The 27,738-nt window shown below is 38.5% G+C and overlaps 1 protein-coding gene across 5 annotated transcripts in view; it reads left to right on the top strand.

Annotated features, from left to right (window-relative positions):
- Tln2 (talin 2) overlaps positions 1–27,738 on the top strand; it is a 405,316-nt gene that overhangs the window by 223,044 nt on the left and 154,534 nt on the right. For all 5 annotated transcript variants that reach the window (XM_078049521.1, XM_040275958.2, XM_078049522.1 and 2 more), the window contains 7 exons: positions 1,748–1,845; positions 3,588–3,717; positions 4,501–4,653; positions 6,359–6,501; positions 8,039–8,166; positions 25,678–25,741; positions 26,718–26,822. In XM_078049521.1, coding sequence (XP_077905647.1) covers positions 1,748–1,845; positions 3,588–3,717; positions 4,501–4,653; positions 6,359–6,501; positions 8,039–8,166; positions 25,678–25,741; positions 26,718–26,822 — 821 coding nt within the window. The remainder of the gene's footprint in view (positions 1–1,747; positions 1,846–3,587; positions 3,718–4,500; positions 4,654–6,358; positions 6,502–8,038; positions 8,167–25,677; positions 25,742–26,717; positions 26,823–27,738) is intronic.

Raw genomic sequence — 27,738 nt, 5'->3', positions numbered from 1 at the left:
CACTCTGTAGCTGAAGGAACAGATACTCTGGGTGTGCATGTGTCTCCTAGTGTGTATGTTGTAAATGAAATGTCTTCTTAGACTGGATACTCCTTGCTTCATGTGTGAGGCTTGTGATTGATAGTGTGGATCTCAAGTCATCAGCAAGGCCATACCTCTTATCTTGACCCTCCCACATGTCAGCATGGTGCTCTGAAGTTTACAAACAACTTTTTGATATATCATCTCATTTGCCCAATAAAGGACAACAAATCTGCCCTGACACATATTGGTTATTTATATCCTGAGCCCTGTTCCATGTGTAGGAACACTTTTCTCTGCTATCAGAACGCAGGGCAACTCTTATAGTACAAGCCCTTTGAAGGGACCTTTATATATTTTTTCTCACATCTTAAAAACCAGTGAAGTGGGTGTGTTGTAATATACTATGTTTGGTGTTTGAGTAAGCCACTGCCCCCCATTAATCTGAGTTTAAGTAGAAACCCTTGATTCAATTGACTTTACTTCTCCTGTTTTCTTTTCTCCACATTCTCTTTCCTTATTTAGGTGTTGATTTGACTAAAGTTGAGAAATCAGGGTCACATTAAGTGGAGAAGCCTTTAGTGTGATATTAGGTAAAATTTTCCAGAAAAAATTGGAAAGATAATAGTCAAACGTAGCATTCAGAGTTGATGATAAGTAAGAACAGGCCTTTGGAGAACATCCAGTTTTCACGAAATTTCTGATCCTTTGGTCTGAAAGTATTACTGATGTTATTCAAAATGCTGTGCTGTTTCTAGGGTATTCCAAAATAAAAAGAAAAGTTTGCTGACAGCCCCACTTTACACCTTACTCTAAGATCTGAATGACCAGTCAGTTCTGATGGCTTATGTTTTGGTTCCTTTTTTGTTCTTTTCTCTCAGATTTTTAAAAAAACTTTTTTGGGGAGCTGGGGCTGTGGCTCAGTGGTAGAGCACTCGCCTAGCACGTGCGAGGCCCTGGGTTCAATCTTCAGCACCACATATATATAAAGTTATTGTGTGCAACTACAACTAAAAAAATAAATAAATAAACATCTTTAAAAAAAATTGGGGGGCCAGATTTCCATAAGGTCTGGTGAAGGTATAAACTGTTAAAGACCTGGAAGTTGTTTTCCTGAGAAGCAGAAGAAGCTCTTCTAGGTCTCTGAGGTTTCCTTAATTACATAAAGGAAGAGAGAGGTCTTCAGGAGAATAAGCTGCTCCTGCTCCCTTTGGACTTCCTAGGGAGGAATAAGGAGTTTCTACAGAGAACATAGAGTTTAACTTTCCAACAATTCCTGCCATACCTTTCTAGCATGCTCTGTTGGTATCTTTCAGGGCATGAAGGCCCATCTGCCCCCATTTGCCTCAGGCTTGGAGAGCCACTTCCTCAGTTTCTCTTCTCTTTCTCCATGGGTTCTTGATCTTATTTTTACATCAAGATTAGAGAACACAGTCAAGTGTATTTAAAAGGAAACTGGAAGTGCTTTGTCTTAGGTTTTCCTAAATTTCAGACAATTCTAGCCCACTGATCCTAGGAAACGTGAACCTTATTTTGGAGTATTGCTTCTGTCACTCAACTCTTCTTCCTCCTGATCTGCTTAGGTATCATGTCTATATGTGTTGTCAAAAGGGAACAGGTCTCTCTAGTGAAAGAGAACACCCACATCCTCGCCGAGTCCACCAGCTCTGGGCCTGGAAACCAGTGATAACTTGGTCACCACTTTTTCTTTTTGTTTATGTTCCAGCTTCTGACTATGGGCTTTTTCTTTCGGATGAAGACCCCAGGAAAGGGATTTGGCTGGAAGCAGGCAGAACACTGGATTACTACATGTTGCGAAATGGGGTACGCAGCTGGTACTGACTTGATTCCCTGTCACTTTGTATCTGGGCCTTTGTTGAAAGCCAACATCATTACACTTTTTTGATTCATGGGTGTCTTGCTAATAGTTTCCATGAAGTGTACTTTTGAGATTGTCCAGGTGGTGAGAAAATATCAGTAATCCAGATTCTTGAAATTACACAGAGAGATTGAAACAAGTTGAGTTAGTATGTTAAGCACTCCTGGATGGGCTGGGAGCAGAAGCCTAGATGGGAGGGAGAACAAAGTGTAATCCTGAAGATAGTCTGATAGTCTAAGACGGAATAGTAATTACCGTTTTGTTTTTGAAAAAAACAAACTTCAGCTAGGTGTGGTGGCGCATGCCTGTAATCCCAGTAGCTCAAGAGACTGAGGCAGGAGGATTGTGAGTTCAAAGCCAACCTCTTTCCCTAGTTTAATGGTAGTGGGGACAAGGCCCTCCTTTCTTTCCCACTTCTAATTAAGCAACTCATTGAGACTCTGTCTCTAAATAAAATACAAAACAGGACTGGGGATGTGGTTGAGTGCTCCTGAGTTCGATCCCTGGTACCCAAAAAAAGAAACTTCAAATTGGAGATGAATGTTTAATAACCATTGGTAATAGTAACAACAAAGGAGTTGTTCAGTGGAAGGGGGTGAGGGTGTGAGTAAAGACATGTTGAATATTCTGTTCTACTTAGCCAATAAGATACTGGGGGTTTTAGTACTTTGTGTGAATTGGACCTATCAAATTGGCCAGCATGCCATAAATTGGAGTGAAATATTTGATTAATTAATTTTAATTAATTTCCCCTGCATAGATTTATTGTTAAGTAGTAAGAAAGAGGTCTCTTAAAAACAAACGAACGAACGAAACAAAACAAAACAAAACAAAAACTCCAAAACTTACTAGCCCTGATTGTTTTTACCATTATTATTATTTTGTTGAAAGCCAACATCATTACACTTTTTTGATTCATGGGTGTCTTGCTAATAGTTTCCATGAAGTGTACTTTTGAGATTGTCCAGGTGGTGAGAAAATATCAGTAATATAAAATAGTAAAATATCAGTACTTCACTCTTGTGAAAACCACTCCTACTGTCATATGCCCTGTGAAGAATTATGGGGATATTGCTTATGTCCTTTATTATGTAAAAATCAAATATAGTAAACAGTTTTCAAGTAAAATTATATAAATAATTTTTATATGTATGGGTAGCAAATATTTTTCATGGCAGATACTCACTATCACCTTTTTTAAAAATAGTTTTTTAGTTGTTGATGAAATTTATTTTATTTATTTATATATGGTGCTGAGACTTGAACCCAGTGCCTCACACATGCTAGGCAAGCACTCTACCACTGAGCCACAACCCCAGCCCCTCACTACCATCTTTTGAAAAGGGCTGCATGCATTTCCCTCTGCTAATTCTCATTAATTCAACTCTTACCTTTCACAGAACACAGGCCACATTTATTCTAAAGAGGGTAGTTTTCAGTCATTGAGCTACAGGTACTCCTTCTTGAGGTACAGTTTCACTACCAGGTTTTTAAGAAATCTTTCTCAGAACAACTATTTGCACTGGAGATTCTGTCATAGCAGAGCATTAGCAACCCCAAGACAACAAAGGATTATTTTGAAAGAATAAGGAAATAGCATCTACTGGGCACTCATTTTTTTTTTTAAAGAAAAATGTTCAAAGTTGTAACCTATTTTCTGACTCTTGTGAAATGGTTTGTGGTCTAGGATATTTTGGAGTATAAAAAGAAACAGAGGCCTCAGAAAATCCGGATGCTCGATGGGTCTGTGAAAACAGTGATGGTGGATGACTCCAAGACGGTGGGGGAGCTCCTGGTCACCATTTGCAGCAGGATAGGTGAGCACACCCACAGCTCATGTCTGTTTTTGCTTTGTTTTTAATAACTCGCCTCCTTTCTTTTCCACTTCTAATTTGATGTCTAGGGAATTTTAAAAATGCCTTAACACTTGAAATTAGGCCCAATCCCAAGAGAGTGTGTCCATTCTTCTGATTTGCCAATCCACTAACTGGTACTACAAACATGTGAACTTCTCACTAAGTCACATTTGAAGGCTTTTATTTCCCTCTCAGAAAACAAAAAGAGATTTCTCCATGGAAAGTAGTTTTTTAAGGATGTATTCACCCTGACCTGATGCTGGCACTGTATGCAAACATCATTGGTGTCCAGGATCTTCTTGAATACTCATGCCAATGGCCTGTGTAATCAACTCCCAGATAGATTTTCTTCTTGTACCCTCTGTTAGTCTCCCTACAGAACAACTCTGCCTCCCTCCCACATGAAGCCCTTCAAATATTTGGAAAGTCACCTTGTAGATTTTAGTTTCCTCTTCGTGGAAAGCATACTCAATTCCTTCACACACTTATTTGTCATCATCCTCTGCGCGGCCTCTACTTTGTTCTCTTTTCTCAAATATCAGTCTAGAGAACTGCACCTGGCATTTCCAATGTGACTTCACCAGCTGAAGATCCTTCATTGACATGTGGCTTCTGGTCCACATGTGAGGAAAGTCTCTTTCTGTCCTCCGCCAACAGAGACTCTCTACAGTATCTCAAGCCCTATATGGAAAGAATTGACAGAAGTTTAATCATTGAGAATTATAACCTAATTTCTATTGTTAGGAATAACGAATTATGAAGAATACTCTTTAATCCAAGAAACCATTGAAGAAAAGAAAGAGGAAGGAACGGGTACACTTAAAAAAGATAGGACACTGTTACGAGATGAGAGGAAGATGGAGAAGTTGAAGGCCAAGCTTCACACAGACGATGACTGTAAGTGTTTGGGGAGCAAGCAACACCCAGGCTCTGCTACGCCTCATTCTCTCCCACCATCCCATGACCCAAGGCAGGATTTGGGGGATTTATAATATGTAAATATTTTGGCTTGTGTCACTAAAGATGAAGACTTCTAAAGAAACAAACAAAAAAACCTGTAATACCATTTCACATCTAAAAAAATTTCATTATATCAAATATATAAATTGTGTTTGCATTTTCTCCATTACATTCTCAATCTTTATTAATAGTTTTAACTGTGATCCAAATAAGGTTGGCTGATGTACCACTTAACTGTTTTAATGAAGTAAGTTCCCTCTCAATCTCTTAATTATTTTCTTGCAATTTGTGTGTGTGTGTATGTGTGTGTGTGAAGAAACCTGGATAGTTGTATAGCATTTCCTACACTGTGGATTTTGGTGACTGCACACCTCTGGTGTCATGCAACATGTCCCTGTGTCTCTTTTACTCTCTTAGATCTGGAAGCTTGTTTATGTACATGTGTGTATTAATGAAGTTGTTTCTGATTGTCTTTTGGTGAGGGGGAGACATGTTACCAACATGTTACCAGCCCTCTGTGAGTATTGTTTAGATCCATTATTTCCTAAATGTTTAAAAATCAGTGATAAAATTTTATCTTAGGAAAATCATTTTTCACAGCCACTTTGTTAATCCATGGAAAGGTGGCATATAATCGCACATGCCCCAGCAAGCCTGCTGGATGTGTCCTGCTGCCCACCCTCCACCAAGAGCATCCTAATTCATCACACAGGTCACCTGGGCCTTCAGACCTCCTTGCTCTTGCTCTTGCCGCAGTGCTGGGATGACATCATCACTGTCATTATGTTTATTGATCTTTGGTGGGGCCTTCATTTCCTCTGACACTTTCTCTATTCCCTTTTCTTACTGCCTCATTAGATTTTCAGTTACATACTTCTTTCCAAGAGATTTTAGTAGACAAATCCCAAGGATTTTTTTAATGTGTGCACAATACTCTCCCAGGTGCTGGGGAAGTGAGGTCTATCCGACACATTCCGAATGCTGAAGTTGCTTAGAATTTAGTGAGGCAGGTTGTAAATCCCTACCCTCACCACGTATGTTAAACCCAGAGAGGAATGAAGGAGAGTGCTGTGGACGTGCTTAGGGAAGTGATTGATTTCTTGCACCTAGATGGTAGATAAGTTTCTCTGACAGAAATTCAAGCTGGTCTTGGTCGGGGGGTGGTAGGGGGTAGTGTCTGCCATCTCCACCCTTTAGCGGTCTGGTTTCCCTCCATGACTCATTTTCTTCCTTTTCCACTTGGAGTCAGAGGTAAACTTGTTATAATCAGTGTCTTTGAAATCCTTCACTAGATGAGACTGTAGCATCTACTCTTGATTTAAAGGAAAATTCTGACTTGAGTTCTTAGCACAGAACAGTTTCCTTATTCTCACCCAGGGGAGAAACATATTATAAATTGATTGTAGTGCTTAACCTAACTTTAGGAGTGGCTGGGGATTTTCTCCCTCAATTGCCTTTTGATCAGTCATATGGTAGATGTGAAATTATTTAGTGAAGTTAAAAAGCACAATTTTAATGTAAGAAGTATCTATGGCTATCTGCATTATAGAAATCCATGTCTTCGTTGCACTGCTATTTTGGTAAATTCCTTTCACTTAAGAGGAAATATAAACACAGTTCTTTCCTATGTCTTGTGTTGTAGTAAATTGGCTCGATCACAGCCGAACATTCAGAGAACAAGGAGTGGATGAAAATGAGACGTTGCTGCTCAGGCGGAAGTTCTTCTACTCTGATCAGAATGTAGACTCGAGAGACCCTGTGCAGCTGAATCTGCTTTATGTCCAGGTACAACATTTCCTGCTCAGATACTGAGAATGTGAGCTTTTAGGACTCTCCTGGCTGGGTCTCTGGGGAGCAGGAGTCTGGCTCTGACTCCCATAGCCTTACAGTATCTGCTTTCGAAGGATGCTGCTCTGGGTTCCTCATGTTTGGTGGTGGTGCAGGTTGGTATTGGGTGTGAGCTATTGGACGTCCAAAGAATGCCTTTCTGGGTTCTTTTCAGCTTACCAGATTGGGATGTGGTGGGCATTGTCCTCTGCCTGGCTTTGAGAGGCAGTTGTGTTCCTTTAACTGGCTCACCATTCCAAATACACTACAGCTCTATTAGCACCTTAGAACACCAGAGTATCAGTCAAAAAATCAGTACTTCTCAGTAAATGATAGCTAGCGCTTCAGATAACCTTTCCTGTCTTTATCATGAACTAATTGTTTTAACTCAGAAAAGTCTTTTAATACATTTGAGTTGCAGTTTCCCCAGCATATAAGATGAGGACTTTGCACTAGATTGTCTCCAAGGTTTCTTTCAGCTCAAGGAAAACATCTTTTGTATTTCTGCCACTTTCTTCTCACCCAGACTTCTCCTATTTATTTACTTATCTGCCCATGGAAATAATGCAAGGGTTGTATCCTGCAGCCATACCCTCTGCCTATATTGGGAAGTAAACATCTCCTTTTTTTTAAAGTGTGAGATATTGGTAAGTCCCCTTATGTTTTCCATATGTTCTGTGACCATCCTTGTGATGGCAGAGCAACACAGATGGTAGTCGCAACACAGACCATAAGGCCCTGAAGGTCTTAAATGTTTACCATTTGGACATTTAGAGAAAATGTTTACTGACCTCTGCATTAGTGGATGAAAGGAATGACAGGGAAAGAGGACTGAGAGATAAAAAAGACTGGGAGCAAGGGAGATAGAAAGGCGGAGAGAAGATGCTTGTAGGTTCAAGGTCCACAGTGATAGCCAAAAGATCTAAGGATGGTGTGGGGTCATGTAACTGGAGAAAGAAAAGACAGAAGAAACGAAGAGCAACATAGCAATGGATGGAGAACTTGTCCTTCCCCAAACGTCCAGGGAAGTATGTATGTGTTCACGCACATGAGTCCATCTATCTCCTTCTCTCCTTATGTTGTATTGCTATTTACCTTAGGATAAGGGTTGAATTGGTTTTGCTTCCTTATGGTTTTGCTACCTTTATGATTTAAGTTCATTTAAAAAGTAAATTGTGTTTCTGATTCAGCCTATGTGAATCTGATCTTTTTACCAGGGTTTTCCTTTGCCTTTGTTTGTCATGATCACTTCTACCTTTTAGATCATCAACAAGCTTTCCTTTTGATCTGCCAGGCCCTGGCTGTCTAGATATTGGCCACTCTGGGAAAAGACTAGTTGTTCCTTCTGTCTTCATTCTGCTATATTCCTGTCTGCCATCCACTGGGTCCTGGGTGTGTCCAGCACCTTTCCTTGCTCCACAGAGCAAGAATGTGTCCATGGGGAGAATTGTCTTCACCCAGGCCACTGAGGCTTTTCCTGCCCTTTCTGTTTCAGGCACGGGATGATATTCTGAACGGCTCCCACCCTGTGTCCTTCGAAAAAGCCTGTGAATTTGGTGGATTCCAAGCTCAGATACAGTTTGGACCTCATGTGGAACATAAACATAAGCCTGGATTCTTAGAGTAAGTGACCCTTTGTTTTTCTCTTTTCACCTTTTTCCTTTACCTTTTTATTTTTCAGTGAAATACCTAAAATGCCTGATTCGAGTTGATTGTAAGAATGTGTTAGCTTTCCCTTAGTTGGTTTTATGATCAAGTTTGTGGACCTTAGGGAAAGCAAGAAGCCCAGAAGTACACTGTTGAGCAAGTGTAAAGGTGGTGTGTTCTGAGATCCAGCAACAGTACTTTCCTGTTTGCTGGCGATTCAGTGGCACCCCACACACACCATTGACTGTTGCCCACTGGGTATCTCCACAGTTGAGGAGCTTACTCTCTCCTACAATAACCTATGCACGATGCTTATTCATGCTGCACCACATTCTGTCATCTTGAGTTGCTTGTGACTATGTTAGAACAACAGAGTGTAATAAAAGAGATACATGTGCTTTGTTACAATGTTACAAATTCTTTGTTGCTTTGAAAATGTGATGTGCATGTGAACTACTTGCTCCACTCCTTTCTCCATCTGGTCTTTGGTTCTCATTTATAAAATAATGGGCACATTTTTCATCTGACTTTGGACTTAAATTTCAAGAGAAAGCTGATCTTAAAGATTCATCATGGCCCCACAGGGCACAGGCATTAAGGTTGGAATTCCTAGTTCTGCCAGCAGGACAATCCTAGCTACTAACAGGCAGCTATGTGTCTGAGATTGTCCTCCCCTCTGTTTTGAGAACTTTTCCAAGCATTTTATGAATGTCTTCCTCAGATAATACTCTTTTCCTTACCCATATCCCCCTTTTTCCTTTCTGCTCCCTCTTAATGCAAATGAAACACATAGGTGATCAAAAACAACAACAATAACAACAAAAAATCACCAAGAGTCTCATGGAGGTCAGTGTTGTACAATCACCTCAAGTGCAGCCTGTAGAGGGCTTGGAAGTGTGATCCTGATGTGAATGCTGACAGGCGGTAGAGGACAAGAACATTTCTAGAGGATGTGGCCAGTTTAAAATGTGCTGAGGAGGTCATCCATGTGGTCAGTTCAGGTAGATTGAAGGCAGAGGGTAATGCAAAAGCTTATTTGTCCTTTGACCCCACTTTTACTTTGGTGGAAAATAATTGTGACCAGCCTATGCCCTTGAATGAGAAGAAAGCCTGTTTTTTCTCCTGGTGGCAGACAATGCTTAGTCAACATACTCTTTAGTCTAAACTGAATTGGTAGAAGAGAAATATCAAATCCTCTACCCTTGAGTTAATGAACTTCAGGAGCCTTTCCAAAATGATGCTTCATCCTACAATATACTTATAGTGACCTTGAGTCTGGGAGTGGCTTGGAGCAATTCCTGTCCCATTCTCTGTTCTGTGTTCCCCAAGAGTCATCAAGCCAAGTATTCCTCAGGGCTCATTTTTCACAACTGGTCTGGCTGTCTGCAAGAGCCTCAGGAAGCCTTCCCCTCTGTCCTGTGACACCACAGACACCATACTGAAAGCAGCGTGCAGATGTTCCATTACTGGTTTTCACATTTCTACAGGACCTCACAGCTGGTTCCTAAGATACATCCATAGTCAATAAGTCTGAGGATTACAGCCAGGAACTAGTTAGGCCTTGGAGGAAATGACATTTTACTTCTGTTCCTAGAGAGACTGAAGAATGGGAGAAAACTGAGGGAAGGCTGATAAGCCAGAAAACTGTACATCAAAGCTTTCCCTAGTTCCAGAATTTCATTCCTGTAAACACATGGCCCTGGTAGAACCACAGCCATTTGTTAGGTGCTTGGGTGATGCCAATAGTCATTTCACATGTGCACTGGAGCAACTCTTTCTTAGCACTCACCCCCTTATGAATGAAGAAAGCAGTGTTTCACATGGTAGATGTGAAAAATGTGATAAAAAACTCCTTCAGTCTTTTTCCTGGTGTCTTTGTTGTACCAACCAAGACATGTGACTGTCGCTGTGCTGCAGACCACTTGTACAGAAACTACTGACCAATCTCCTAATCTCAGGGTGTCAGGATTGGTCTAAACAGTGTCTGCTGCAGTTTGTGGTTCTATTTATGCTGCATACTTGCACTCCAGTAAAAGTAGGCTTCTCTTCATAATCTGAGAGCACAGTTATGTCCGATTTTTTTCCCCTAAGATTATGAAATGAAGCTCCTGCCTCTAATGGTATGTGTACCCTTACTCTGATTCTAAATTAAAATAAGCTTATCATGTCTGGTAACAATTATCTTTCCCCACAAATTTGATTTACTTTTTAATTAGACCAAATCTGGTCTATGTAATGAAGCATGTCCATTTAATGTAGGTATTTAATTGTGCATGTTCTTGCTCATCCTGTGCGGGTAGAACTTCCTGGGGAGGTCAGTCTCCTCTCCATCAGAACAAACCTGTGAGGTCACAATTTCCTGATTTGTGTTGGCTCCTGTTTTCACCTGGGCTGTCCCCTGGCCAAGCTGTTACACAGTCTTCATGCCTGTCTCCACCTAGCCTTCATGCGTGTTATCTACCAGGACAATTCACAGTTTAAAAATATAATAAGAAGTTTGGACTTGTGACAGGACCAAGTTAGAGATACAGCCACCAGAAATTTCAGTCACATAGTTTGTGAACGATGCATATAGGGGCGTGTTTACCAAGTATATTTCTTTTTAAGTTTTTAAAAAATTAGTGGGCTGGGGATGTGGCTCAAGCATTAACGCGCTCACCTGGCATGCACGGGGCACTGGGCTCGATCCTCAGCACCACAAGAAAATAAAATAAAGATGTTGTATCCACCGAAAACTAAAAATTAAATATTAAAAAAGTTCTCTCTCTCTTTCTCTCTCTTTTTTTCCTCTCTCTCTCTCTCTCTCTCTCTCTCTTTAAAAAAATTACTTAGCCTTTTTGTTCATTGTCAGCATAATATGGATATTTTTATGAAAATCTGTTTCAGTTTTCTCCACTCTTCAATCTTTTTTTAATTTTTTATTTGTTTTAATTTGTTATATATGACAGTAGAATGTAGTTATATACTTTGATATATCATACATAGATGGGATATAATTTCTCATTTTTCTTCAATATTTTTTGGCTCAGTACCACTTTAGTGAAGATACTCATTTAGAAAAATGAAAATCAGTCAAAAAGATTTAGAGTTTATAGAGATTTTAGGATTATTTAATATATTCTCTCCCTATGGATGGGGGAAATAGAAGAGAGACAGAGAGAGAGAGATGGAGAGAGAGGGAGACAGAGAAAGCACAAAACTGTCAAGAGCTGGAAGCCAGAAAAAAGCCAGGTCTCCCAAATTGAGTCTGATATGCTTTATCTACATGACAGTTTTGCTTAGGTCACCTGCAAAGAGGCCCAGAAAGGGACACTTGATTGGAGCATACAGTAAATACAACACACAATCTAAAAATCATATATTAATTTTATGCTTTTCTGTGTTCAGAAAATGCTGGCAGACAACATGGCATGTGTTCTTAACGCACCGAGGCCTTGTGTGTGTGTGTGTGTGTGTGTGTGTGTGTGTGTGTGTGTGTGTGTGTGCGCGCGCGCGCGCACATGCGTGTGTGCACATCATGCCAGGTATAGGGAAGGTACAAGCAGGTACCATGAGCTGGTAATTTGCTGTATTGAAGTTCACAGTTTATGTGGCAAATATACATGGTTATTGGGAGAGCCAGGACTTGGCCCTGATTTCAGTGAAATCTGACCTTTTTGCTGTGTTTTAAATGCAGGATGTTCTCTTGAGGATGCTGGAAGTTGCAGTGCAGGCTAGGGGACTACTGGGAAGTGTTTCTAGAGAGGTGGGGAGAGTTAATGCAAGAAGCATTGTTGATCAAAGAAATTGATAAAAAAAAAAAAGATAGATATAAAGAATTAAGTCTTGAAACAGCAGCAAGAAAACATTATAATAATGGCTAATTTCAGGCCTCTTAAAGACATGATAGAAAACATTTATCAAAGTAAAAGTCTGTGTAGATCTTATTGTATGGAGAAAATGAGAGATGCTGATGAATTTTTTTTTTTACCTCCAATCGAGTGTATGTGATAAAAATTGAAGGTAACTATGTGATGGGTACAAAGTATTCTCTGCACAATTCTTTTAAGATTTTAGTGTGTTTAAAATTTTTCATTATCATAGGGAAAAAATTGAAGACTAAAAGAATGGAAATAGACTATATGGAAAACAATGAAAGAAACCAGCCTTGTTTAATTCTTAGTAAGGTTTTTAATTACTGGTCAAAACAACAAAAAGAAATAGTCTGTATTTCTAGAGTCAACTGTAGTCATACACCGGGGTGGGGTGGTTGGGCACAACAGATAACTTCACCCCTGTGATGGGTGCAGGGTGAATAATGGAAACAAAACCAGAAAAGGTGTGGTGAATGGAATGCACAAGCTGGCCGTGGTGGCACATAGCCATGAGTTCAAAGCCAGCCTCAGCAACTTAGGATGGCCCTAAGGAACTTAGTGAGATCCTGTCTCAAAATAAAACATAAAAAATGCTGAGGATATGGCTCAGTGGTTATTCGCCTTGTGTACAATCCTAGGTACCCCCCCCCCAAAAAAAATGCACAAAAATAGATGTAAGTACTTTTAAATAAGTTGAGCAATCACACCAAAGTAAATTAAACTCAGAAGTTTATAGACAGAGGTTCTTTTATTGAGTAGAATTTTTTAAGTCCAGTCTGTACCATAAAAGACACACTGAAAGAAAGCATGTGGAAAATGATGCACCAGGAACTGCCTAGTTAAATCTGGCAAAGCCATATTTAATGTCCCACAAAATAAACACTTTTAAGCAAACAAAGCCTAAGTAGAGATAGAGAAGATCATTATAAAGATAAAAGGACTAATTCACCAGGATAAGATGATAGTTGTGAACCTATTGCCTTAAATAAATATAAATGAAAAATAAGCAGCATTACAAAAATTCAGATGCCCAGTTTCAGTGGAGTAATTTAACATACCCACTACAGTAAGTGATTAGTAGAACAAGATCAAAAGGAATTAAGAAAGAAAATTAAGAAGTAACTGAATAAAAACCACAAAGAAAACTAATAAATCAAAAAACTGGTTCTTTGAAAAAAGTAATAAACTTATGAAAACCTTGAGTAAGTTTGATCAAGAAGAAGGAAGCCAAAGTATTATTAGTAAAGACAGTGGAGCAGAACTATAGAGGAAAGTATTTTAAGAAGCATAAACGAATGTGATGAGAACATGAAGCCCAGCCCACCAAAAAAGAAAATTTAGACAAAATGGATAATTAGGACATCTAAATAAATGTGTAATCTTGAAAGAAATTGCCTTACCAGTTTAAAATATACTACTCAAAAAACAAAAACTAAGCCCAGGTTATTTCAGAGAATAGAAAAAAAAATAAAACTCCTCACATTTTTTTTAAAATTAGCAGAACCACAATACTAAAACTTAGTACAGACCATACATAGCTTCTAACCAAATACAGATATCCTCCCCAAAAGGTAAAATATTAACAAACCAAGTCCAACATATATGTTTATGTGTAATTGCAAGTTATAACTAAAAAGAGTCTCCATCATGGAGGCAATAGTCATGTTTTCAAGGAATAATCTGAGTGCTTTCTATAAGGTAGACTTTGGGGATACAGCATGAAGAATACATTCCTGCCTCATAAGCCTTTTATTTAGTGCAGAGGTAGAGTTCAAGTAATAATTGAGTAAAATACATAATACGTGAAATGACAAAAAAAAAAAAACTAGAAAGAGAATAGAGAGTGTGTGTGTTTTAGGGAGTGAGGGGGAAGTTGGCCAATTTAAGATGGATGGGCAAGGAACTCAGCATGAAGAAGCCAATACTTGAGCTTCTGTTTATGTAACACATGATGTTAGCATATTTGGAAAAAACTACATGATTGTCTTTATTATTGGAAAGAAAGAATTTCATAAGATGATATAATCTTGATGGAAAGAAAAAGAGAAACTTTGTGGCACACCAGGAATACATGGAAACTTCTTCAGTCTACTAAAGAATATCTATAACAAGTATCATAATTTAATATTAGAAGCATTTTCATTATTGTCAGGAAGGATGACGCAACCAGTGCTTCCTGTGGACTCAATACCGAATATTCTAACAGGTGCCATAAGGAAAGAAAAAGAGATAAAAGATACCAGGATTGGAATAATTCCAATCATAGTTGCAGGTGATATGATTATCTACGTAAGTAATCTAGTCAATCTACATAGAAGCTTTTTAGAATTAATGAGGTTAAGCAAGGTTTCTAGAAAAAAATCAATATATTAGAGCAAATAGTATTCCCATACACAATCAACAGACAAAATGTAATTGAAAAAGGAAGATACCTTTTATAATTGTAACAAAAGCATAATTTACCTAGGAAGGAAGGCAATAGTCAAGGAAGCTATCCAACAATCCCCAAGATCTAGCCAATAAAATGATAGTTTATTAAAGAGCATAAAATGTCTGAATAAATGGAATGGTTTGCTATGATAATGAATAGGAAGACTTGATTTTAGATAACATTTCTACCCAACTTTATCTACAGATTCTGTTTAATTTCAAACAAAACCCACTTAGTTAGTAATGAGAAAATATATTCTTAATATGGATATCTTAATTAAGCTATTAAATTTAAACTAAAGAAAGGCAAAGGCTAATTGAATATACATGGAAGATCATTCAACTTTTTGTAAAATATTAAAACACTATATCGTCATAGGTTGATATAATTGTTCAAAAGATGGTTAAGCCTGCCTCTATTAAAATTAAATTTTATTAAGCAAAGACATCACTAAGTTAAAAGCAAAACCACAAGCCAGAAAAAGAAATTTGCACATTTGCAATGTAAACTACCCAGAACAAATTAATATCCAGAAGATATTAAAGAAAACTAAGAAAAAGATCATTAGGATATCAATATGCACTCTAAAAAGGAAGAAGCTTTATTAGCTTATAAGATGAATAGATATTCAAATAAGTAATCCAAGAATTACAAAAGCACCAAGGATATAACATTTTATGTCTATTGGATGGGTACAAATTTAGATGTATAAGAATGCCAATGTACTTTACAGAGGAAACAAGATATTTGAGAGTATGTTTCTTTGCATTTTTGTATTTAGAAATATACACACAAAGAAAAACAGGGTATATTATTGTTTATACAGAGAAGGAGATGTAGGAACATAGTAACATATTCATGGGCACCAATAAAGTAGCAACCATTAGATAAAGAAGGGATGTAGGATTTTAGCTAAATCCATATCTCTGGATGGGGATAGACCTCAGTGGTAGAGTCCTTGCCTAGCATTTACAGGGCAGTGGGTTCAATCTTTCAGCACCATAAAAAGTATATATCTAATAGAGAGGTAACAATCATAAAGCAAATATTAGCGTATATTTATCCTTGACGATAGGTGTATAAATTATGAGGCACATACTTTTCTATAATTTGAAATGTTTCAGAGTTCACATCTCAATATTAACATGAGAGAACAGCTTGCATTCACTGAGGTTGGATATATAACATGTGGCAAAGGCAAAATGCACATGTGTTGGAGACCAGATGAAAAGGTTTCATCCCTCTGTATATTATGAGAAGAAAAAGCCCAATGGGGGCTGTAGGCAGGCAAGTAACAGGCTGAGGAAACCTTTGTCATGATGGATGATCCTATGTGGGTATTCCTGGGAAGGGTCTCTCTGAGAAAACAAAGCAACCAGGATGTGAGTCTGTGTTTTAAGAAATTTAGAGTGGACTTGGAAATTTTCTGCCACACATTCAAGATAATACTGCTGTCAATAGCAAAGCTCTTGGCACAGTAGGAGGTCTCAAGTCAGTTTTCCCCCTGGCATCAGTTCAGACACACATTTGCCATTCTGACCTGGTCCTCTGTGTGCTTTGTCAGAATAATTTGGCTGTAGATTCTATTTTCAAACTAACAACAAAGCAGGCGTTTCAGCTTTTATTTTTCATCAGCTGTCTTAACCTCCCCTTCTTACCATCCCCCTCACACTGGCATCCTCACAGTCCAAAAAGCTCTCCTTTCAGATTGGGGATGTGATAGCCACTTGGTGGCACCTTTGCTATTTGCTCCTAACATAGCCTCCTAAGATTGGTGCTTAACTCCCTAACTACTTCCAAACTCCAAAACTGTCAAAATGGGAGCCCTGAGCTGAGCTTCTGAGCTTACATTAAAGGGCACTTGGACTGGTTCAGGATCACAGAGTCACCAGGTGGCTGAGATAGGTCTTCAGACTCAAACCCTGTGCTCCTAGCATGCTGCTGTGGTTTGACTGTGTCCCCTCCAGAATCCAGGTGTTTGCCCATGTGACAGTATTAACAGGCCCCTGCCTTTGGGAGGCCATTAAGCCATGAGGCCATTTCCCTCCTGGGTGGGATTGGGGCCATTATGACAGAGACTTCCTGTGGCAGTCTCCTAGCTTGCTGTTCAGCTACAGGAGGGAGGACACAGCTTCCCTGGGCTCTGAAGGTCATAGCTCTCACCAAACAGCAAACCTGCCAGTGCCCCAGTCTCAGGCATCCTGGCCTCCAGAACTTTAAGTTACTTTTCTTTATGAATTGCTCTGACTACTGTATTCTGCTGTTGTCAGCACATGGGGCTAACACATGCCACCTTGCTCCCCACTTTTTCTCACACCCTAGGCATTTCCCTACTTGGTCCGTGCTTCCTTCTACTCCTATCATCACCTCAGGTCACCAGGACTTAACCAGCCCTCTCAGTAATACAGACATTTTAATCTCGAGTCTGGATTCAAATCCACATGTGTCTGATTAGTAATTTGAGCATTCTGCCCACTGTGCCAGTGGTTCTTCAGCTTCTGTCAGAACTGTTTAGAGGGCTGTGAATACGGACTGCTAGGTTCATCCCTGGAGCCTCTTACTAAGCAGGTCTAGGGTGAAGCCTGAAAACTGGCATTTCTTGCAGGTACCTAGATGGTTTTGGTGCTGTTGGTCCTGGGATCAACGGTTTGAGAACCTTATGTGATAGTAAATTTGAGTTGTTATTGTTAATCACTGGGTGATTTGATGTAAAGGTTGGAGTAAGGAAATCTATGTTCCAGTGTCCTCTGTGTGACACCAGCTCCCCCACATTGCCACCTCCCTCCATTCCTGCACCCTCTGCTGGTGAAGCTCTCCATTGCTTCTCATGTGTTCATACTGATGCCCTTGCTCCTCATGAATGAGGCAGTTGCCTTGTTTTCAGTTCATAAAAGAAATAAGAATCCTAGGTAGGAATCATTCCTGCTTTTCAGGGGATTAAAAAAAAAAGCTTAGAGAGGTGGTAACTTTCCCTGGGTCATGCAATTGCTTTGTGGAAACCCTGGGACAGATAAGAGGCAGTTAACATTTCTCCAAATGATTTCAGCCTCCCCATGTTCTTATAACTTATTGCCCTCTTTTTGACTCCTCTGTTGTGATTCCTTGTACAGGCAGCTTAAAAATGAGGTTTTATTATTATATACAGTGGAATGTTATTGAGCCTTAGAGAAGATTCTTCCATTTGTGACAACATAGATGAACCTAAAGGGCATACTAAGTAAAAAAGCCAAAAATTGAAATGCTGCATGATCTCACCAATATGAGGACTTAAACAACCACTACCACCTTGAAATACATAGAAACAGTAGAAAGATGGCTACCAGAATAATTGTGGGAACAAGGGGACATGGAGGTCAAAGGGTACAGTTTCAGTTGTGTAGGGTAAATAAATCTAGAAATCTAATATATAAGATGAAGACTCTAGTTAATATTGTGTACTGGAAAGTTACTAAGAAATTTTAGGTACTTTTACCACAAAAAAGCAACTCTGTGAGATATGTTAATTTGCTAGGCTGCAATAATCATTTCAGTTTGTATGTGTATCTCAAAGCAGCATGTATGTACCTTCAAATATATATATATATATAATAAAAATACCATTACATCTTGTCTTTAAAAAGGAAGAAAATGAGGTTTTAGTGAACACCTGGGTTTGAATCCAGATCCTGTTCCCTCAAATATGATAATTATTAAATTCCTCTTCTGATTCTATTGGCTTCTGGGTGTTTCTAAAATATTATCTGTCACTAAAAGCCCCTATTATAATCTGATTGAGTGTTCCATGAATCTTCTTGTCTGAAGAGTCCAAGGTACTGCTCACATGGGTTGGCATTTGACTAAAGGGTACTGGAGGTGCCAGATGTGCAGTAGTCAAGATCACGTCTCTGAGCCTGCAGACAAGTTTGATCTGCTGGCTGTGGTGTGAGGGACTCACTCAGCATCTCTGAACCTCAGAATACCTGTATAAAATGGGATCTTTTCATCCCAGGGCTTTTGTCAGAATTTAATTACGTGTGTAAATCACCTGAAATGGTGTTTGACCATCAATAAATGGCAGCTGCTGATAGTAAAAATCCTCTGTCCTCTGTTGGTTAGATAGTTCAAAAAGTTGTTTAAAGTATAGAGTCATAACAAGTAATATCTCCCTCTCAAAAACCTTAACTTTTATCTTATTCATCCATTTCCCAGTCTTTCACATAGGACCCAGATTTTTTTCCTTGTGTGAATCCCCAGTTCAGCTTCTGCCTGTCTTTCTTGTAAAAGCCACACACAATGCCTCTGTGAGGGTACTTAAAGACCATCATGAAGCAATCTGCAGATAGAATATTTTTAGACTTTTTTTTCCTTTTAAGGATTTTATAATTGTCTTTCCTGTCTCTAATAACTCTTTGTGAATATATACTTTTAGGAAGCATTAAGTAGCTCAGTTTTTATCCTATGGCAGCAGTAAGTGGGATATGTCTAGGTATTATGTAATCACGCATTATACAGCCAACTGCCACAAAATGGAGCACGGTGCAGCTGATTTAGCCAAAGCAAAATTTAGGGGTCATAGGAGGGGAGTTAATTCATTGCAAATTTTCAACTTCCTGTAGGTCTCAATAAGAAGCACTGGTCTACTCACTGGGGAAATGGGAGGTCTGTTATTACCATTGCATTCAGCAAGGGTGATACTTAAATAACTGGCTGTGGGGTTTGTAGGAGGAGTGAGGTCTAAATGCAGGTCTGTTAGATGGCTACCCTTTTATGGTAGGAATATTTAAGGGGGCAGTGGGAGCAACTTTGTTTGGCCATAGCCTACTTAATTAGAAAATTTTCAGTCAGGTTTGACAATCTGACCCATTTTCTCAGAGAAGGCTAACACATTTCCCTTGTAACCACATCTCAGATATTGAGGAAACTTGCAGACTGTCTTGGTAATCAAAACAACTGAGCTGGAACTGCTGCCCTGCTGGCTGGCAGGTAGTGGTGACAGGCTGCCTGCACCCTCCTGTATTGTTCTGACACTGTGTTGATATGCTGAGGGAGAAATACATACACTTCCTATTTAAATTTTTTTTTGCTTTTATTGGTGCATTATAGTTATATATAATAGTTGGGTTTCTTCTGACATAATCATACATGCATAGAGTTTAATTTACTCCATTTCGTGATGCCCCCCACCACCACTTCCCTCCTCTCTTTCCCTAGTCTCCTTTCCTCTACTCAACTGGACTTCCTTTCACTTATTTATTTATGATGCGTTATAGATACACATCAGTGTGGAAGTCACTGTAGTATACTTATACATACATATAGCATAATTTTGTCACATTTATTCCACATCATCCCCATTTTGTCCTTCTTCTCTCCCTTTAAATCTCTTTCTTCTACTCCACTGATCTTCCCTATATCTGTATGATATCTGACCCCACCTTTTTCTCCTCATCTAGCTTTTGCATATGAAAGAAGACATTCAACCCTTGATTTTCTGAGTCTGACTTATTTCACTTAGCATAATGTTTTCTAGTTCTATCCATTTGCCAGCAAAAGCCATAATTTCATTTTTCTTTGTGGCTGAGTAAAACTCCATTGTGTAAATATATGACATTTTCTTAATCCACTCCTCTATTGACAGGCAACTGGGCTGGTTCCATATCTTGGCTATAGTGAGTTGTACTACTATAAATGTTGATGAGGCTGTATTGCTATAGCACGTTGATTTTAGTTCTTTGGGATAAATACCAAGGAGTGAGATAACTGGGTTATATGGTGGTTACATTCCTAGTTTGTTGAGAAATCTCCATACTGCTTTCCAGGATGGTTATACTAATTTATGGTCCCATCAACAATATATGAGTGTACCTTTTCCCCCACATCCTCTTCAGAATTTATTACTATTTGTATTCTTGATTGCCATTCTGACTAGAGTGAGATGAAATCTCAATGTAGTTTTTGATTTGAATTTACCTGATTTCCAGGGATATTGAACATTTTTCCATATATTGTTGGCCACTTGTATTTTTTCTTTTGAGAATAAAACCCAAGAATCAATAAGTGGTAAATCAAATTAAAGAGCTTTTGCTCAACAAAGGAAATGCTAAGGAACAGGAAGAAGAATCCTACAGAATAGGAGAAAATCTTTGCCAGCTCCTCCTGATGGGGATTAACATCCAGAATATATAAAGAACTCAAAAAGCTTAATACCAAGCAAACAAATAGCCCAATCACAAAATGGACGAAAGAACTAAACAGACATTTCTCAAAATTTTTAAACCCATCCAAAGTCAACTCCAGAGATACAAGGGGTCTCCAGTGCCCCTTTGAGGTTGGTCTTGGCACCTGCTATAAAATAGGTAGGGAGCCAACTCAGGTGGACCAGCTGTGCAGTTTGAATGCGGGGGAGATTGTTGCAGCACAGAATTTCTTGCCATAGATGTCCAGGCTTGTCTCCCCTAGCCAGGCCACTGGACGCCACCACACAGCATTCCGGTAACATTGTTCTGAGGGTGCTTGACATGGAGGCCTTTTTGTCACCCTCAGGCAGGGCTCTCTGTGGATGGCATGTGAGCTACTGACCAGAGGCTCACCACAGTAGTCGGCTCATGATGACCCCAATTATCCTGAGGAGTATGCTCCCAGGGGGAGCCTGATGCAGCTGTGTTCACGTGGGCCCCTCTTAGTCTGGGAGCTCAGAGGCTGTTACTGCAGTCCTGTGGCCTGAGTCAAGTCTGTACCTCTCTGTGACTCTTCTTTTTGGTGCTTCCTGTTCTCTCTCACTTTTATCCACAAAGTTGCTTAATGATAGTCCTAACAGTTAATGCTGCTGATGAGCTGTATCTTAGATCCCTCCTGCTGAATGGCTTGGGATCTTTGGATGAGGCCAGAGTACTCACTCTACTGGTGCTCAGACAACATCCATGAATCCATAGGAAATCTCACTTTTGCCGACAGATTGACCAGACAACAATCCTTAGTCAAAAGTATTCATGGAATCTGACCATTCCTATTTATTTGTTTGTTGATTGCTTGAGTATTTTAAAGCAAACCCAGTCATTCTATTATTTATTCTGTAGGCACTTTAGTCTTTCTCTAACAATGAACAATAATTTTTAATGATTTTAAAAATATAAACTTTTTAAAATTAAACACACACCATAGATCCATCTTAACATTTAGCAAAATTAGTGATAATTCCTTAACATCATCTAATACCTAGTCTAAGTTAACATTTCTCCCATTGTCTCAAAAACACCACTTTATACTTTATTAATAATAGGATCCTCACAAGGCCTACAAATTACATTTGGATGATGTATATGTTTTGTTAAAAGCCTTGTTGAGATAGAGTTTACATGTTACAATTTGCACTTTTGGAGCACACAATTTGATGCTTTTAGTGTATTCATAGGATTCTGCAGCCACTAGATTATGAGATCTAGTTTTGCAATGGTTTTGCCTCCTTTAACAGAAACCCTTTGCCTATTAGCTGTCACTCTCCATTTCCCCAAGATCCCTACCCAGTCATGGGAGTTCCTAACCCTTTCTGTCTCTGTCGCTTTGCCTATCCTGGGCATTTCATCAGTAGCATCATTGTCTTGTGACTGGCTTTTTTGGCCTTAACACAGTGTTTTCATGTTGGTACTTCATCTCTTTGGATTGCTTAATAATTTCCCATTGTATTGATAAATCACATTGTATTATTCATTCATTAGCTGATGGACATTTGAGTTGTTTCCACCATTCAGCATTATGAATAATGCTACTATGGGTGTTATTATATACAAGCTTTTGTGTGCATGTTTTCATTTTTTCCATATATATTTACACACACACACATACACACACTCACACACACACATACCATTTTACATTTCCATTAGCAGGGTATGAGATTTCAATTTCTCCATGTCCTTGTCAACATTTGTGATTATTCATTATTTTGATTGTAGCCATTCTTGTGGGTATATAATTGTATTGCTTTGTGGTTTTTCTTTGTCTATCCCTGATGGCTGATGATGTTGAATGTATTTTCATTGTATATTGGCCATTTGTTTATCTTTAATGAACATCTATTTGGATACTCTTCTCATTTTTCAGTTGGGCAAGTTGTCTTTTTCTTAGTTTTAAGTATTTTTATATATTCTGGATACAGTCCCTTTATTACATATAATTTGTGATTTTTCCCATTATGTAGATTCTATTTTCACTTTCTTGGTGGTGTCATTTGCAGTTCAAAAAATAGAGAATTTTGATGTAGTCCAGTTTTTCTTTTTCTTTTGCTACACATGCTTGTAGTATCATAGATGAAGTCTTTGCCTAACCCAAGGGCAAAAAGACTTATTCCTATACTTTCTTCTGCGAGTTTTGTAGTTTTAGCTATAGTAATTTTTACAAATATGGTTATATTTGCAGTTATAATTATTTGTATTACCATTTAGTCTGTTATCCACATTTAGTTGTTTTTTTTAAATTTTTTATTTGTTTTAATCAGTTACACATAACAGTAAATGACCTTGACATATCATACATTTGAATCAGATGGGATATAATTTCTCATTTTTCTGAGTGTACAGGTTGCAGAATCACATTGGTCTTGTATCTACACACAGCAATAATAATGTCCATTTCATTCTTCTATCCTTCCTTTCCCTCCATCCCCTCCCCTCCCATCACTTTTCTCTACCCAATCTAAGGTGACGCTATTCTTTTTTTTTTCCTCTCATCTTCATACATGTATTTTGTGTAACGATGAGGGTCTCCTTCCACTTTCCATGCAATTCCCCTTCTCTCTCCCTTTCCCTCCCACCTCTCTTCCCTTTCTAGAGGTAATCTTCTTCCCATGCTCTTCCTCCCTACCCCATTTTGAGTTACCCTCCTTATATCAGAGAAGACATTCGGCATTTGTTTTTTGACATTTGCTGGAAAATGGATGGCATTTAGTTAAAATAGTTGGTTTTAGTGCATGATATGAGATGGATGTCCAAATTCTTTCTTGTGTGTGTAGAAGTCTTGTTGTCTTAGCACCATTTGTTTGAAATGAACAAAAAACTTTACTTACTAAATTGTCTTGTAATCCTTGTTGAAAATCAATTGACCATAAAAGTTGAGTGTTAATCTCTTTCAATTCTGTCTCACTGGACTGTGTGTCTATTATATCAGTACTGCACTGTCCCTGTTACTGTAGCTTTGTAGTAAACACATTAGTCAAATCCCTTTTAGTATGTTTCTATGTCCTCTCTTTTACCACCACCACCAAACCATTTAGGAGGAGGCTGGGTATTTTTATAGAATTCCTCATGCTTCGATGTGGTTGATTGTATTCTGATGGTGTCATTACATATTCCTCTGTCCCCCTTCCTATAAACTCATATTTAGATCCAGAAACTCACCTAAACTCTGGTTGTTGTGTGTGCACTTATTCCTCATTGTCAGGAATAATTCTTGGTAGTGCTATGTGTTTCCTGCTGCATCGGTCCAGAGGCATCTGTTGTCTGGTTATCCTACTTTTAGTAATATTAAAATTGACCATTGGGTTTAGATGTTATCACACTAATCCATCTACTACAAAATTCCCTATCAGTTTGTCATTGATTCATTTTAGGAGCCCTTGACGTTTGATTTGATCTATAGATTATGTTCCTAAGAGTTTTAAATTGCTGATTTGGGACTTCTATCATTCCTTCTATATTTCATGAATCTTTCCATCATCCACAGATAAAAATGTTAATATAATGTTTGTTTCTTTCCCTTTATCAGTTTTCAGTATGAATTGATACCCCAATAACCCCCTAAAGTGAAAAATGATTTTTTTTAAAATTATGGATCTTATATATCTATGTTTTAATTATTATAGTAATTATAATTTTTTTGATGTTAGAATTGTCCCTTCATCTGAAATTAATTATATGATGTCTGGGATTTGCTTCAGAATAATACATGGCAGGGCTGTGGAAGGGGGACATAGAAGAGTCATGATTGGCCGTAAGTGGATTATGATGGGTTCATTTTGTTAGCCTGTCTTTTTTTGTATAAAGTCTTAAAAATCATCTCCTTTTGGACAATGGGTGTTCCTTGAACTGACTCTGGTGTCATCTTGACAGCTTTCTTGATCTAAGACCTAGGAAGTCTTGGGAGCATTGAGTACGTTGTCTACCCCAGGCCTAGACTGAATCATTTCTCCAGGACTCACTGGTTCCTTTTAGTGGAAATAGTGTTTAAAGACCACCTACTCAAGGCATTGTGGGGCTTATCAAGTTGTGCTTGCTTCTGGCCTTTTCCACATCACAGCTAGAAAATATGTTTCTCATAAAAAGAAAAATGAACTGGTTACTCAGGCCAGTATTTTCAATTCTGAGAAAAGATTGCAAAGTTTTTAGTGAAGTGTTTTTATCTATTTTATGCTGAAAATCTTGACTTCTAACAATAAACATAATTACTCATTTACTTTATCCTAATTATATGAAGCATCTTGCTTATATATAATCTACTACATTGATTTCATATAATGTGTGCAGAGAGGAGGAGAGAGAAAGGTGTTGATTTTAAAATATCAATATTTTTACTTACATGTCTTCTATGGTTCATTTCACTTTTAAGATATATTCCTCTAGGGATATATAGTCAAAAGACTATTCTTTAAAGTTACTTGAAATATTTTTCTTTGTAGAAATGGTGTCAACATGGTACACTGTTAAGTTCATTTCTGTTTGCCTTAGATTTTTTTGATGTTGCTTTTGTGCAACTGTATGTGGTTTCAAAGTAAAAAACTTTAATATACAAGGAATATTCAGAAGAACCTACTCTAATCTTTGCCCTTTCTCCTTGTGTTCCCCTTCTTCTTATCAGAACCACTTTCATTAGTGCTAGGTTTATTCTTCTATTACATTTTAAAATAAATAGACAATATAAAAAGTATTTTTAAATAAGAAATTTTTTTTTCTTAGAAAGGGTAGCATACTGTATATTCTTATCCTTTATCTTTGACTTTACAGTATATCCTAGAAATTTTTCCTTTAATATGTTAGTTTGACCCTTTATTATCAGTCTGGTTTTACCATGTCCTTATTTAAGTGTATTGTAGGGTATCGCTGCCTGTTATCAATTGTACCATGAAGTATTGGGAGATTTAGTGACTTAACTGTGCATTTTATTATCAGTCTATTTTCTTTGCTACTCATCACAGAACATGATAAATGTTTTACCTTTTCAAATTTCTTTCAGTTTAAAAGAATTCCTGCCCAAAGAGTACATCAAGCAGAGAGGAGCTGAAAAGAGAATATTTCAGGTATTGGAAATGTACAGCAATTTATTATTCTCCTCAATCTCCATCCTCATTCATTAGCATAAGGGGCCTCTGCACATGATAGTTTTGTATGCTTTGCACATATTCTTATATAAGTGATTGGTAACTCGAGTAAAGAAGTTGGCAGTTCTACTTTGGACAGATTTATTGTCTTAATCCATAGTTTCTTGGTAAAGGTTACTTAGCCTTCTGAGAAAAATGTGCATACATTTATTTTGAAAGTCTTTACACTGGTGGTGTTAAAACAAGGTGATAGGCTATTAAACTGCACTGAGGGAGAAGCTACCAATAGCTCTTTTGTCCTAAGATTTGTTTTCTTGAAGCTAGAATTTGAGAACTAATGCCTTTTTAAAATCCATTCCAGGCAACACTAAAAAAAGTCCTGTCACCAACTTGATTGTGGAACACCTTATTGAATCTAAGATTTCAAAGTCTTCTTTGATCTGGAAAAAGAAATAAAAATTAAAATATAAATCTCATGTGCATAAAACATTATTTCACCTGGTATTATTTCCAAGCACTATCATGTATAGGCATATATATATATATATTCTCCTCTCTGGAAAGATATAGATGTTAAAATGACATTGTCCTTAGAAGAACATCTTTCTAGCTATCATTTAAAGTGTGGGACCTGAACACTTAAGACATGGAGTCCTTTGAGAATTTGATTATAATTATGGATCTGTTCCTGTCATGCTGCACACAGGTACAAATTATTGGACTCAGTGCGAAACGTGTAGGCTATTTGGTTCAAGCTCTAGTTTAAAAGTCCCAAATTGAACTCTCTGTGCTCTTCTCCTTGTTTATCAGATAGCTATGTTATGGAGGGATTCGGACACAAGCATCACTTACCATTCAGAACCCCTGTGTACCCCACCTGTAGTAATCACCTCTCACTAGTCCACCTGCTACCAGAACTATAGTAATGAGTTTCTTTATACTGTCCCTTTTGCAGGAGCATAAGAACTGTGGAGAGATGAGTGAAATAGAAGCCAAGGTCAAGTATGTAAAGCTAGCCCGGTCCCTCCGGACATACGGTGTATCTTTCTTCCTAGTGAAGGTGAGTTGGGCCGAGTTGGGAGGGTGTTTACCCATGCCTCTGGTTTTCTTTTGTTAAAGTGTTTGCTCTAAGTATGGTTTGTCACACCTACACCCCTGGCATTTGGGGATGCAGCCTTTGGCCAGTGTGGTCTGAGTTTAACTGAAGCACAAACGTGAAGGGTGTGAATGGCCAGGCTGGGGAGCAAGCCTGGCTGCCTGCATGGCCTCTGGACAGCTGTGCCTTGAATGGGATCACTATGGCTACTGGAAAGTCAAGAAGGAGTGAGCTCACTATCACTTGTTCTTTCCCCCTGAGAACATCTTACTCATGACCATCTGAAGTCCTCTGAACGGAGTGAAAATTGTTGACCACTGCAGACAAAACTGAATTCATGTCATATATAGTACTTAATTTGTACATCTAAGACAGGTCATGGAATTTTGGTGGCCTTCAAATCTGTTTTTATGGAAATCATTTGACTTTCTACTACAACAAAGCACATTTCTTTGAATGTACATGCTGGGAAGTCCCTCAATAAATGTCTCCTTAGATTGATTGACAAATCCCCCACTATCATCCTTCCTCTTTTGCTCTTCCTGACCTCAGCTACTCAATGTCTGCATCCCAACTAGTAGGTTTTACTGATCTCTTGTTTTACGGTGACTCTAGGTCTTTCTGCCCCTTGCCCTTGGCCCTGGCGGAAGCTCTGCTTGTTGTGAGGCTTCTTTTGTTGCTTAAGGCAAATGAGGATGGAATTGAGTGTGTTGCAGCTGCTTTCAGGAACTGAAGTGGAGAGGCTGGGGACAGGATGGGTGAAGGAAGAGGGTTCCTTCCCCATAGCTAAGGAGAACTGCAAAGGAAGGATATTCTGATATTCTCTAGAAGCTTCTCTTGACTTCACCCCTTACTGTGGGGTAAGCTGTTCCCCTGGGGC

Source organism: Ictidomys tridecemlineatus, chromosome 5, assembly GCF_052094955.1.
Source record: "Ictidomys tridecemlineatus isolate mIctTri1 chromosome 5, mIctTri1.hap1, whole genome shotgun sequence".
NCBI lineage: Eukaryota > Metazoa > Chordata > Mammalia > Rodentia > Sciuridae > Ictidomys > Ictidomys tridecemlineatus.
Note: the sequence above shows the minus strand (reverse complement) of the source record. Positions and strands in the feature narration are given on the sequence as shown.